General features: G+C 37.1%; 1 protein-coding gene across 3 annotated transcripts in view; it reads left to right on the top strand.

The window, feature by feature from the left end:
• The window catches only part of Npepps (aminopeptidase puromycin sensitive), a 75,813-nt gene that overhangs the window by 36,717 nt on the left and 24,800 nt on the right, over positions 1–14,296 (top strand). For 2 of the 3 annotated variants that reach the window (XM_048365089.1, XM_048365090.1), the window contains exons 4-10: positions 2,716–2,837; positions 7,435–7,542; positions 9,058–9,258; positions 9,818–9,914; positions 10,032–10,065; positions 11,176–11,290; positions 14,039–14,203. In XM_048365089.1, the coding sequence (XP_048221046.1) occupies positions 2,716–2,837; positions 7,435–7,542; positions 9,058–9,258; positions 9,818–9,914; positions 10,032–10,065; positions 11,176–11,290; positions 14,039–14,203 (842 nt within the window). Of the gene's footprint in view, positions 1–677; positions 784–2,715; positions 2,838–7,434; positions 7,543–9,057; positions 9,259–9,817; positions 9,915–10,031; positions 10,066–11,175; positions 11,291–14,038; positions 14,204–14,296 lie in introns of those variants that run through there. The other variant, XM_048365091.1, reaches the window with a different exon arrangement.

Below are 14,296 nucleotides of genomic sequence, written 5' to 3'. Positions count from 1 at the left end.
CTGGTGCTTGAACTCAGGACCTGGGCGTGGTCCCTGAACTTTTTTGGCTCAAGGCTACCACTGTACCACTTGAGCTACAGCACTACTTTCAGTCATAGATTGGCTCAGATCAGAGCCTCCTGAGCGGTATATGAAGTGTCATTTATGTGGAGAGTCACTAGCATTTTTTTTTAAAGCATTTTAAAGATTGAGAAACAGGATAAGAAGAGATCTTGTCCCAACAGCAAGATTTTCACTCTCTTTCTATATAAATTGTCCTTAATTTATAGCATTTAGTAGGCTTATTAAGTTTCTTTTTAAAGTCTATCAAGATCTACTCTAGTTTTAAGATGTTCTCGTTTATTTGTTTAATTTATAAATCAGATTATTATATTTTAACTTTACTACACGAGTAGATAAGTACACTAGATATTGAAGTATGATGCCTAGTTTGAAGAAATAATTAAATTTTTTGTGTGAATAGGTATAAAGTTAGAACAACTGGTGGTCATTTCATCATGGTAGTAATTCAACAAGTTAAAATTGTCAACAAGTATTTTTCTCCTTGCTTGCCCTAAAATTCTATTTTGACTAGAAAATACTTATGATTAGTACTGTATAATGTGACACTAATTGAATTTATTAATGATTTTTTAAAACTTTAACTTGTGTTTTGTTTGAATTTCAGGTAATAATCCTTTCCAATACTTTGTATTTTGTTTAGTATGCCACTTTTTGGAAGTGGTCACTATCAATATCTTGTTATGGTTTGATGGCCTTGGAGATTTAAAACCGAGTAAAAGTGTAAGCAGCCTTTCTTATTTAGTTATGAGTTTTAAATCCACTTTTGTTCCAAATAGGAAAAAATTGAAAGTATACTTACCATGAATATAAGTTATATTTTAAAACATTTTAACATTTGATTTAGTGAAAACAGGCCAATTTCATTTGTGGAGTTAACGTAAAATTCCGTCAATTCCCATTAAAGGTAGTGAAAAATTAACTCTATTAGATTTTTCCTGTGAATTTTACAACATGAAGACATCTGCTTTAAAAAATCAGTGAATTCCTAAAGAAATAGATAATTAACTTTAAATTTGTGTTCTTAAGATTGTGTCATTTAATTCTTTAGTGTCAATTTTTAAGAGTTCCTATTGATTCTCTCGCTGGACTTAAATTTACTATCCCAGGATTCTGTCATTGTGTTTAAAATATTGACTGAATCTGAGTGTTTAGTTCAATGGTTAAGTGCCTGCTTAGCATTAGTGAGGCACTGGGTTTATTTCCAGCACCACATATACAAACAGGTATTCACTGTTTCTTCAGATATTCACAAATGTCTGATATATTTTTTAATGGCCACTACAGATGTCTCCTTAATTGAATTCCAGTTGTTATTGGTTTCCACCATGATTGCTTTAAGAATATGGCAGTCTTTAGTGATAACTTAGCTACAAAGGTCTGAAGATGTTTATTTTCAGAACCACTTTGAGACAAATGAAGTCAGTTTAATTATTTTACAGACAAACATTGTGTAGAAACAACCTATAGTTTGTCATTCATCTATTCTGTTGACATGTACACCCAGTGACTTTGGACCTTTCCAAAAAGCATATTTATAGAAGATGAACATTTGACTTTAAGATCACCTAGAAGAATATGTCAAGACTGAGAATGTCAGAAACGTTTTGGTCAATGTCAAATGTCAATGCTATGTAGAACTTGAAATGACAGTTTAGAAAAAGAGGATAAAAAATTTGTTATAATTTGTAATTACTCATACCATATCTTTGATTTGTTAGACTCTCATGCACTAAGCTCTTGTTATAAATAGCCACTGAAGTCAACATTTTTGAGATTTTTGTGTGTGTGAGATTTGATTTTTAAAATGTAGAATGGGATTATTGTTTTGCCATTCATCTGAATTTAGTAGATGGCTACTAGATAGTTATTTTTGTTATTAAAAAAGTACATTGCACAGCAATAAGGTACATACTTAGGTTGTATTTTTATTTGTATTTAACAATTTATCAGTTAAATATATTTCTTTAATTCAATAGTCAATTGATTAAATGACTTTACATTTGTTTTATGCTATTTTGCTGACCAAATCATTGGTCTTCCATTTAGTTCCTACAAAAGTAGGCAATTAGTGTTCTATTTGGATTAAAGAGATGCAGTGTTTGTCTTTCATCACAGAACAATTGGCTACATTTCTTTTCCTATACATGAAACTGTCAAAAAAACATCAATTCATAGGTTGTAAATTGTCAGAAAACATTAACTTGGGGTTAACACATTTTTTTCCTATTCTTGCTGCTTACTAAAAATATGAGCCTCACTTTCCTCATCTGAAAAAAATGGGGACAATATCCACTTAAACTTTATGAATAGCCATAACTATTTTAAAAGGCCCTTGCACAGTAGCATGTGTCAGGCATTTATAATAAATATTTCTTTTCCTGTTCCTATTTTCATGGATTGGGAATTTGAGATTTGATTAATGAAACTATTTTCTAAGCAGCCACTCTAAACATGGCTTGAAGAAGTATTTTAGGATTAGTTTGTCATTTGTATCAACCAACAGAATATTCTCTCCAGTGCCAGGAGTATTTGAGAAAGGAAGGACTGATTTGAACTTTGTAAATAGCCAAATATAGTATCTCTTGAGGACATATTTTTGATAGCTGTTCTTAACATTTCCATAAAAGTGATTTTATTTATCTTCAATCACAGGTACAGGAACCTTAAAGATAGATTTTGTTGGAGAGCTGAATGACAAAATGAAAGGTTTCTATAGAAGTAAATATACCACCCCTTCTGGAGAGGTGCGCTATGCTGCTGTAACACAGTTTGAGGTATGTGTTATCCTTTTCTAATACACAATAATTCTTTTTAATTTTTGGCTGAAACTGAGGCTTGAACTCAGGGCCTGGGTACTATCCTTGAGCTCTGTGCTCAAAGTTAGCTAGCATTCTACCACTTAGCCACAGTTCCACTTCTGGCTTTTTGTTGGTTAATTGGAGATAGGAATTTCATGGATTTTCTTGCTTGGGCTGGTTTTGAACTGCGGTCCTCATATCTGACTGCTATGTAGCTAGGATTACAAGTGTGAGCCACTGGCACCTGGTTCTAAAATACTATTAAGTTTTTTGTGTGTGTACCAGTTCTGGGGCTTGAACTCAGGACCTGGGGCTCTGTCCCTGAGCTTCTTTTGCTCAAGACTAGCACTCTACCACTTGAACCACAGCTCTTCTTTCAACTTTTTTTATTGTTGTTGCTAGTCCTGGGGCTTGGACTCTGGGCCTGAGCACTGTTCCTGGCTTCTTTTTTTTTGCTCAAGGCTAGCACTCTCCTCTTGAGCCACAGCGCCACTTCCGGCTTTTTTCTATATATGTGGTGCTGAGGAATCAAACCCAGGGCTTCATGTATTCGAGCCGAGCACTTTACCACTAGGCCATATTCCCAGCCCAGCACTCTACCTTTTGAGCCACTACGCCACTTCAAGTTTGATTCTATTAAGGTGATTCTTGAGGCTAAATTCCTTTCACCGTAATTATACTTAGTGTTTTAGAATGTTTATGTTATATTCGTCCAGTTGTCTCTATAGAAAGGTGTGAAGTATGTGGCAACATTTTTATATATATATATATATACACACACACACACATATATTCAGGTAACAAAATTTCAGTGCCTGAATTGTTTTATATTGTGTAATTTTCTTCTCATTCTCTTTTCTTTCTTTTTTGGCCCTTGTCAAGGCAAGAGCTCTGTCACTTGATATGCCATCAGTCTTTTTGCTTGTTGTTTTTCAGATAGGTTTTTTTGTTGTTTGTTTTGTTTTTTTGGAGCAGTCCTGGGGCTTGAACTCAGGGCCTGAGCACTGTCCCTGGCTTCTTTTTGCTCAAGGCTAGCACTCTGCCACTTGAGCCACAGTGCCACTTCTGGCCATTTTCTATATGTGTGGTGCTGGGGAATCAAACCCGGGGCTTCATGTATACGAAGCAAGCACTCTTGCCACTAGGCCATATTCCCAGCCCCTCAGATAGGGTTTTGTACTTTTGCCTGTGCTGGCCCCAGATCAAGAACCTCTTTTCTCTACCTCCAAAATAGCTACTCCAAAATGGGCTACTACATTTGGCTTTATTTATTATTTGGTGCCAATCCTGGGGCTTGAACTCAGGGATTGGGCAGTCTCCCTGAGCTTCTTTTGCTCAAGGCTAGCACTTTGCCACTGGAGCCCCAGCTCCACTTCTGACTTTTTGGTAGTTTAGTGGAGATAAAGGAGTCTCACAAACTTTCCTACTTGGACTTCTTAGAACCTCTGTCTTTAGACCGTTAGCCTCCTGAGTTGCTAGGATCAGTCACAGGCATGAACCCCACCACTGCCCAGCTACGTGGCTTTACTTTTGAGATGTCTTGTTTTGGGAGGGGGTGGGGGCGGAGCTGGGCTGGCCTGGAACTTCCTTCCTTGATCCTCCTTTTGGCTTTCTATGTAGATGGGATTATACAAGTGTGTACCACCATATCCAGCCCTCTTTGTAGCTATGTGTGTGTGTGCGCACATGCGCGCGCCAGTCTTGGAACTTGAACTTAGAGACTGTGTACTGTTTCTGAGCTTTTATGCTCAAGGCTGTTGCTCTACCACTTGCCACAATTTCATTTCTGACTTTTTGTAGTTTATTGGAGTCTCACAGATGTTCCTGCTTTTGCTAGCTTTGAACCATGATCCTCAGATCTCATCTGACTGATGAGCTAGAATTACAGGCATGAACATGTAGTGGCTGGATTGTATACCTTTTTAAATCAAAACCATCCTTGAAACATTTGATAGCTATATCTTTTCCTTCCTAGTGAGTTATTAGCTGTTTCAAAGCATTTCTTACCTTCTTTGACATTTTCCTTTATCTTACCCTACTCAGTAAGTACCAAGTGCTTACAGGTCTTATGTATTGTATATATGTCCATTTTAATCTGCTAATGATACTTTTATGTGATAATCTAATTGTGTTTATTTGTATTTTTAATAATACTATAACAACTGGTGGTATCCATTCTTAAAATTCTGCCCATGTTCCTAGGTTATTTTGCATGATGTGAAAATTTAAGTCTAGTTTAGTATTAATTTCTCTTAAGAAGCATATCTTCTCTTCCAATAATTTTGTGCTACCTTTTGTTTTTAAATAATAATTACCACAGTTGTCTAGGCTTGATTCTATATTTGAAATTACTCTAGTGCCTGTCTCAAGTTCTTTTGAACACTTTATCTTGGAATGTTGGCTGGAGTATATCTTCAAACAATGTTTTTGTTGGTGGTGGTGATGGTGAGGTATAGATTTTTAAAAAAAAATTTTTTTTTTTTAGTGTTTTTGGAGATTGAACACCATGCTTTGTGTATGATAGTCAAACACTACTGCTTGAATTACATACCAAATCCTTTTTCTTTTTTCTTTTCTCCTCTCTGCAACCTTTCCTCTCCTCCCCTGCTCTATTTTATTTTACTTCATTTTATTTATTTTTTTGGCACATGGTCTTGCCCACTACCTTTGCCCAAGCTGGCCTCAAATTCACAGTTCTTTTGTTTCTACCTTCCAAAGAGCTGAGATTCCAGACATGCATCATCATGTCCAACTTTTCTAAGCAATTTTAAAAAAGTGTATGTGGGTAGCATAATTACTAAGCCTTCACATATCTGAAAATCCTTTGTGCCTTTATATATACCTAGTTTTTCTAGGTGTTTAGATTTGTGAGTAATAGCAACAACCAAAAGGTGGGCAGTAATCTCAGAAGGCTGAGATCTGATGATCAGGATTCAAAGCCAGCCTGGGCAAGAATGTCTGTGAGACTCCTTATCTCCAATTAACCCCCAGAAAACCAGAAGTGGCACTGTCACTCAAAGTGGTAGAGCCCAATCCCTGAGTTCAAGCCCCATGACTGACCAAAAAAATAAACAAGAAGTAGGGTTGGGAATGCGGCTTAGTGGTAGAGTACTTGCCTAGCATGCATGAAGTTCTTGATTCAGTTCTTCAGTACCACATAAACAGAAAAAGCCGGAAGTGGTGCTGTGACTCCAAGTGGTAGAGTGCTAGCCTTGAAGCATAAAGAAGCTCAGGAACAGAGCCCAGGCCTTGAGTTCAAGCCCAGGACTGGCAAAAATAAATAAATAGATAGATAGATAGATAGATAGATAGATAGATAGATAGATAGATAGATAGATAGATAGTAGAGGTGTGGGGCTCAAGTGGTAGAGTAACATCCTTGAGTGAAAGGACTGTGTTCAGGCCCTGAATTCAAGCCCCAGGACCAGCACAAAAACAAATAATCCTCACTTCAGGAGACTGGGTTCTGAGGACTAAGGTTTGAAGCCATCCCATGCAGGAAAATCCATGAGATTCTTTTTTCCAATTAACCACTGAAAAGATGGAAATAGAGCTGAGGTGTTGATCAAGTGATAAAGCACAAACATTGAGTGAAAAAAGCTAAGGGAACAGTACCAAAGCCTTGTTTAAGCCTTAGTACCAGCACAAGAAAACAAAACCAGATGTGATTTCAGTTGATTCTCATATATAGTGTAGTAGGGGGGACTTGTTTTGATTTTTTTTTTTTAACCTCACTTTTTTGTGTACTTGGGCTTGAACTCAATGCCTTATACTGTTGTTTGAGCACTTACCTCTTCTTCTGGCTTTTTGCTGGTTAAATGGAGGCAAGAATCTCACAGATTTATCTTCCCAGGTTGGTTTTGAACCGCAGTCCTCAGATTTCAGCCTCCTGTGTAACTAAGATTACAGGCGTGAATTACCAGTGCCGGGGTTTTTCACATTTTCTAACTACCATCAATTAGTTGTAATCAGGGATTACATGTCCACATATGCATGCAGTATACCTTGATTAGAGTAATTTCCTCTGTCCCTCTTGCCCCCACTTCCCTATTTCCACACCCGTTACTACAAACTTCATTGTTCCATTTTCATACACGTGGAGTATTTTGACCATATTCATCCTCCTTCATCCATTCCATTCACTCTCTCCCCTCCTACTAACCTTTCCACGGAACTTGTTTAACATTCTTTTTTTTTTTTAAAGAGTATGCTGATTGTGCTGATTGTTGAAAGGGGTTGTGTCATATTTCACACATGCATATAAAAAACTAGTTTGATCCTTCATTTACCTTCACTTTCCCCATCTCTGTGATTGTCATTTTATTAAGATTAGTAGTGGACCTAGTTCTTGGATGGTTGCTAGTGTCCAGGAACTACATTCCTGCAGTTGTAGCAAGTATTATATTATTCTTTGTAGTTAGTTTATAGCCTATTGCCTGACACTGAATAGAAAGAAATATTTGTCTGAATACGAACTGGTGAATTATTGAATGATAAAGAAATGGCAGTTGCTTCATGAAATAGACTCTGAGGTTAACTTAGTGGCATTTAAATTTCATATTCTTTTCTTAAGGCCACTGATGCCCGGAGAGCTTTTCCTTGCTGGGATGAACCTGCCATCAAAGCAACTTTTGATATCTCATTGGTTGTTCCTAAAGACAGAGTAGCTTTATCAAACATGGTATGTATGTGCTTATAAATCTCTCTTAAATTTTTATTATGGTATATTTGGCTTGCTGTGGTTAGATGGTATAACATGTTATTACCTAGCATGGTAACTTAGTACATACTAGAAACACAACTACTATTTATTTCCCGTGAGCTCTCTTTTGCTCAGTTGCTTTTTATATTTGGAGGGGTTTCTCTTGTGGAGTAAGGAATCCTTGTTTAATACATAAACATGATAATTTACCTTTTTTTTTTTGTCTGAGCACTGCCCCTGGCTTCCTTTTGTTCAAGGATAGCACTCTGCCTCTTGAGCCACAGCGCCACTTCTGGCTTTTTCTGTTTATGTGGTGCTGAGGAATTGAACCCAGGGCTTCATGCATGCTAGGCAATCACTCTACCACTAAGCCACATTCCCAGCCCCATAATTTACTTTTTAAAAAATTTCAGTTCTTTTAATTTAGCAATGCAAAACAAGACAACTTAGTTGAAAGACAAGAACTTTCATATTTAGGTACCAGAAGTTATAGTTGTATAATAAAGTATGTTTAAGTTTCTGGCTTATTATCTTCTCTGAATATGCTTTTTACATTCTTACTCATTGATGTAAGCCATTCATTACTTAAAATGCAGTGCTTAGGATTGCCTTGCTTAAGATGTGTAGTAACCTGTAACCTGTATTCTGATTCTGGGGTATTAGAAAAGCATATTACCTCTGAAATTAATAAGTCTGTACTTTTTGAGATGTGAGATTCCACATCTATTTTTTAAATTAATTCATTTATTTATTATTTTGTGTGCGTGTCAGTTCCGAGGTGTGAACTGAGGCCCTTACCACTTGAGCTATGCCTTCACTTCTGGCTGTCCCCCACCCCCCAACCAGTTAATTAGAGGTCTGTCTCTTGGATTTGTCTGCTTGGGCTGGCTCTAAACTGGAATTCTCATATCTTACCCTCTTCAGTAGCTGGGATTATACACATGAGCAGCCAGTGCCTGGCATACAGTATCATTTATTGCTAATTGTTTTCTCCTGTCCTTATTTCATTTGAAAAGTATTGAGGTCTTAACTGAAAAATATCCCAGTGCTTGGCATATAATATATATTCAAGAAAAATTGATTCCTCTTGTCTCAAGTACTTGAGAATTTTAACACTTTTTAGCTACCCACTTTTTAGTATAAATGCATCATAAGATCACTTATTTTTTGTGGGTTGTAGGGGCCTTGGTGCTGTTTGAGCATTTTGCTCAAAGTTACTGTTCTGCCACATAGAGCTATAACACTCCTTTCAGGCTTTGGGTGGTTTTTTGGAGATAAGATAAGCCTGTGCCTTGATGATCCTCAGATCTCACTCAGCCTCCTGAGAAGCTAGGATTACAGGTGTGAGCCACTGGTACCCAGCTCAGATCACTTTTTAAGAGGAAAGTTATTAACAGGATAAAAACACTCAATGAAAGCCTATAGTTTTTGGCTAGTGTTTGCTCTAGGGTATTAATGCAAATCTGTTTAAATTTTCCTTTTTTTCCCCTTAAGAATGTAATTGACCGGAAACCATACCCTGATGATGAAAATTTAGTGGAAGTGAAGTTTGCCCGCACACCTGTTATGTCTACATATCTGGTGGCATTTGTTGTGGGTGAATATGACTTTGTAGAAACAAGGTCAAAAGATGGTGTGTGTGTCCGTGTTTACACCCCTGTTGGCAAAGCAGAACAAGGAAAATTTGCGTTAGAGGTAAATGTACTTGAAGAGGATTGTTCCAACAGTCCATAACTCCAGGTTGGGGAATTTACATTTCTGATCAATTATTAGTACAGTTATTTATAATTTAGTCTGAAAGTTTTTATGTTCCTTTCATTTTATTTTTAACAGAATTTTGGATATGTCAACATTGATGTTGCATTAACATTTTATAACATAACTTCAGAGAATATAAAAGTCATTGCTGTAATATAGCTCAGTGATAGAGTGCATGTTTAGCATGCACAGGGCTGTGGATTCAAAAACCTCAGCTCTTGATTAAAAAGATGAAATAATATAAAAGTAGAATTTACTTTCCTAGGGAATGAGTGTGAGAATGTAAGTTACATTTCTCATACCTACTCATAAATGGGTCAGTGTGGCCAGTGTATATAAGATTGGTCTAAGTTAGTCTGTGAAGGAGATGGGCTCCCTGGAATTGGTTTCTCATAGTTTGAGATACTTTGCCTTGCAGCAGGTTTCCTTTGTGGATTTTTATATGATTTATTAACAAAATATTCATCAGATGGTTCTTTTGTTTGTGCTTTTATAGGTTGCTGCTAAAACCTTGCCTTTTTATAAAGACTACTTCAATGTTCCTTATCCTCTACCTAAAATTGATCTCATTGCTATTGCTGATTTTGCAGCTGGTAAAGTAAATTTCGTTTTATTGCTGAATTACAATAACTTTATTTGAATTTTGTGATTTTTGAGGAAAAAGTATGCACATACATATATCAATAAATGTTTATATTTATTTTATGAAGGTGCCATGGAGAACTGGGGCCTTGTTACTTATAGGTATGTTAATGACACGTCACCCTGCCTTATCTTTCCAATCACTGACTCCATAAGGTCTTCACTTCCTAATCACAGTTGAGTAGCTTCTGCTTTACGATCTGGTATAAAACTTTCTGCCTCTCCCCTCTGTTCCATTAACATTTCAAGAATGCAGATGGACTTCCCTTTCTGGTGCTACTATCTGAGAGGGTGTAAGATTTTGAAAGTGATTCAAGCCCCAGAACAAAAAAAAAATTGAAAGTGAGCATCTGGCATTAGTAGCATTTTTAGTTGTGTTCTTGGCTGAGTTTTTCAGTTTGGTGCCTTTCCTTCCTCCCAGTAGTTTCACAGTTACTGATCCAATTTGAAGAACCTCCCCTTATTTCCTATCTTCTAGCCAGTTTTTTACATGTCTATTACTACAACACAAACATGTGGTTTGTATAATTTTTGAAGCAGAGTCCATAAACAAGTTTTTTTTACTCTGTCCTTTCACTTGCCGTTTTAGATGAGCTAAGTTTTACACAGTTTGTTTAGTGTTCTTTTGGGGATGTTGGAATGCTTTTTCCTCTGCTATTCCCTCATTTAATGAAAAGACTGTCCTTGTCTAGCATAATCATCTCTAATCAGAAATAATTACAAAATTTCAGATAAAAATCTAATAAGTTTGTATTATATCTTTGATTTTTTTTGGGGGGGGGGTGTTGGTTATGGGACTTGAACTCAGCCTATGCACTCTCCCTGAGCCTTTCTGCTCAAGGCTAGTGGTAGACCACTTTGAGCCACAACTCTACTTCCAGTTTTCTGGTGGTTATTTAAGAGAGAAGAGTCTCACAGACTTTGCTACTCAGGCTGGCTTTGGACTGTGATCCTCAGATCTCAGCCTCCTGTGTAGCTAGGATTATAGGTGTGAGCCACCAGAGCCTGTGGTTTGTTCTTTTGTTGAATGAATTCTATTTTATGGTAGTTGTCATACTTTTCTACCCTGTATATTCTGGAAATGTTTTATTAATATTTCTAAAGCCTAACCTGGCCACATCATATACTGTCAGAATCTTTCCCACTGTGTATGCCCACTTTTATTGCATTATTTACATTGTTTTATTTTTATTTTTATTTTTTTTGAAACAGGGAGACTGCATTGCTTATTGATCCAAAAAACTCGTGTTCTTCATCACGCCAGTGGGTTGCTCTGGTTGTGGGACATGAACTCGCCCATCAATGGTTTGGAAATCTTGTTACTATGGTATTTAATATTTTTAAGTGCTCAAATATATTTATTTTCATCATGTTGTACATTATCTTGACCACATAGGCATTTACAGTATGTAACCATAATATTATACTAAAAATAATTGGGTCATAGAAAGATTTTATTTTCAAGATCTGCCTTTGAAAAGTATTTATCAGGGTTAGGGAGGTAGCTTAGTGGTAGAGTACTTGCCTACCATATTCAAGGCCCTGGGATTACCAAATTCTTTGACAGCACTTAAGGCTTTAAAAGAGTTGTTGTATACTTGGCTTGGATATTATTTAACTTCCTTACGTCTTACAAAGAAGCAAAAAAGTAAGATAGTTAGCAACTGAGACATCTTAGAAGGAGTTGCTAAAGAACACAACCAAAAATAAACGCTTTTAAAAGGCCAGGTACTGGTGGCTCATGCCTGTAATCCTAGCTACTTAGGAGGCTAAAATCTGAGGATTACAGTTTGAAGCTGGCCTGGGCAGGAAAGTGTGTAAGATTCTTATTTCCAATTGACCACCAAAAAGCCAGAAGTAGAGCTGTGGCTCAAGTGGTAGAGTACTATTCTTGAGCAAAAAAGACCAGGGATAGTAAGTACTTAGGCCCTGAGTTCAAGCCCTAGGACCAGCACCAGAAGGAAAAAAATACTCCAAAACAACCCTCTTACTGGGTGCCAGTGGCTCATGGTTATCATAGATACTCAGGAGTCTGATATCTGTGAATCACAGTTCAGAGCCAGTCCAGGCAGGAAAGTCTGTGAGATGCTTATCTATAATTAACCTTCAAAAGCTTGGAAATGGAACTATGGCTCAAGTGACTGAGCACAGACTTGAGTAAAAAAGCTTAGGAAAAGCACCCAGGCATGGAGTTCAAACCCTAGGTCATGCACACACAAAAATGCTGAACGTAGAGGTATGGCTCAAGTGGTAGAGTGCAGGTGTTGAGCATAAAATGAAAGTGTGAGTTCAAGTGTCCTGTGTGTCCCCCCCCCCCCATCTGATTCTATTAGAATTTCAAAATCCACTTTTTGTTTTCCAGCCAAAAGTCCCTTGTCCTCTGTCTTGGATTAATATATTACTAACAGCTTTAATCAACTTTAGTGAAAATTAGATTGAAATCATCATTCTAAAAAGTTGATGGTTAAACACCTCAAAACCTTTTTGTCACTTTGTTCATTTCACTTGCCATATAGTCTTATTAACAGGTGATAATTTCATACTTTAACATTTGTCATTGAACTACTTCCATGAAATTTCTTGGAATGTTATGTAATCCTTATATAAGCAGCACTACTTTTCTAACTTTTCAGCCAATCATTCAGTGGTTTTCCCAGTCATTATAGAAATATTTTCCAATTCTTGTTTGGCCTAATAGCCTTCAAATTTCGTTTTGTTTTTAATACTGAGAATTGAACCTATAAAGCATGTGTAGCACTTTATAGGCAAGTGTTATCACTTGAGCTTTGCCCCTAGCCTCCCCTTTGCTCTCTTCCTCCCCCACTAGCTTTTTGTTTTATATTGCATTTTTGTCTTTTACTGAGGATCTCATACTTGCTGGATAGGTACTGTCTCACTTGAGCCCCTCCACCAGCCCCTTTTGCATTGTTGTTGTTGAGATTACTTTATGCCCAGGCCCAGCCAATTTGTGCTTCCCCATATAGCTGGGATGATAGGTATATATCAGTGTACCCAACACTTGGATGAGATGAAGTCTTAGGAATCTTTGCCCAGGTTGGCTTTGAACCTGTATCCCTCATTTTCCTCTAGGTAGTCTGAGCTGCCATATATAACGTGTGTGGGGGTGGGGGGGGTGGGCATGGGTGTCTGTCCGTCCAATCCTGGCACAAAAAAAATTGGAAGGAAGAAGTTACAGTATTTCCCAAACATAATTCTTAGATCACCAACTGATTTTTCTTAACATATGTTTACACAAAAATGAGTTCTTTACTAAATGGCTTCAGAATCTTTGCATAGGGCCTGGGCTCTGTCCCTGAGCTTTTTTGCTTAAGGCTCCCCCTCTACCACTTGAGCCACTGCTCCACTGCCAGCCTTTTGTATTTATTTATTTATTTATTTATTCATTCATTCATTCATTCATTTATTTATTTTGGCCAGTCCTGGGACTGCCAGCTTTTTGATGGTTAATTGGAGATAGAGTCTTATGGACTTTCCTGTTTAGGCTGGCTTCCAATCACCATTCTCAGATCTCAGCCTCCTGGCCTGAATAGCTCAGGATTACAGTCATGAACCACCAATACCTGGCTTTCTGTTTCTAAGACAGGGTCTCACAGCTACCTCTCACAGCTCAGGCTGGACTTGAACTCATAATTTTCCTACCTCCACTTTCTGGGTGGGATTATAGGTATGAGCCACCACAACTAATTACTAAGCTAAATTTTATATAATGATATCTTTCACTTCTTTGCTCTTGCCTACATTTATCTGCTCTTTTACTTATTGTACTCCACCCTGTTTCTAGCTATGGTAGTGAAAAGTTTCTGCAGTGTTTTGAAAATGTCCTCCAAGCATAATTTTAAGATCACTAGCTGACCTGACCTCTCTTGCCATCTGTTGACACAATATGAGTTTTTAACTATATGATATGGCTTCAGAATTTTTGCTCATTAAATTATAAACTTGAGAGTATAGTACAACAAACATTTTTTTTCCTTTAGCAAACAAGCCCCCAAAAAGAAAATTAGCAGAATGATAATCATTTTATTTCCCTCACTTATTTCTTCTCTTTTTAAAGGAATGGTGGACTCATCTCTGGTTAAATGAAGGCTTTGCATCCTGGATTGAGTATCTATGTGTGGACCACTGCTTTCCAGAGTATGATATCTGGACTCAGTTTGTTTCTGCAGATTATACCCGAGCCCAGGAGCTTGATGCTTTAGATAACAGCCATCCTATTGAAGTGAGCTATTCTTTACAACCATTGGCCTATAACTACTCTCCTTTCCAATAAAATAATTTGTTATAGAGATGTTTAGGATACTGAAATGAAGAG

The sequence above is a fragment of the Perognathus longimembris genome, chromosome 17 (assembly GCF_023159225.1).
Source record: "Perognathus longimembris pacificus isolate PPM17 chromosome 17, ASM2315922v1, whole genome shotgun sequence".
NCBI lineage: Eukaryota > Metazoa > Chordata > Mammalia > Rodentia > Heteromyidae > Perognathus > Perognathus longimembris.
Note: the sequence above shows the minus strand (reverse complement) of the source record. Positions and strands in the feature narration are given on the sequence as shown.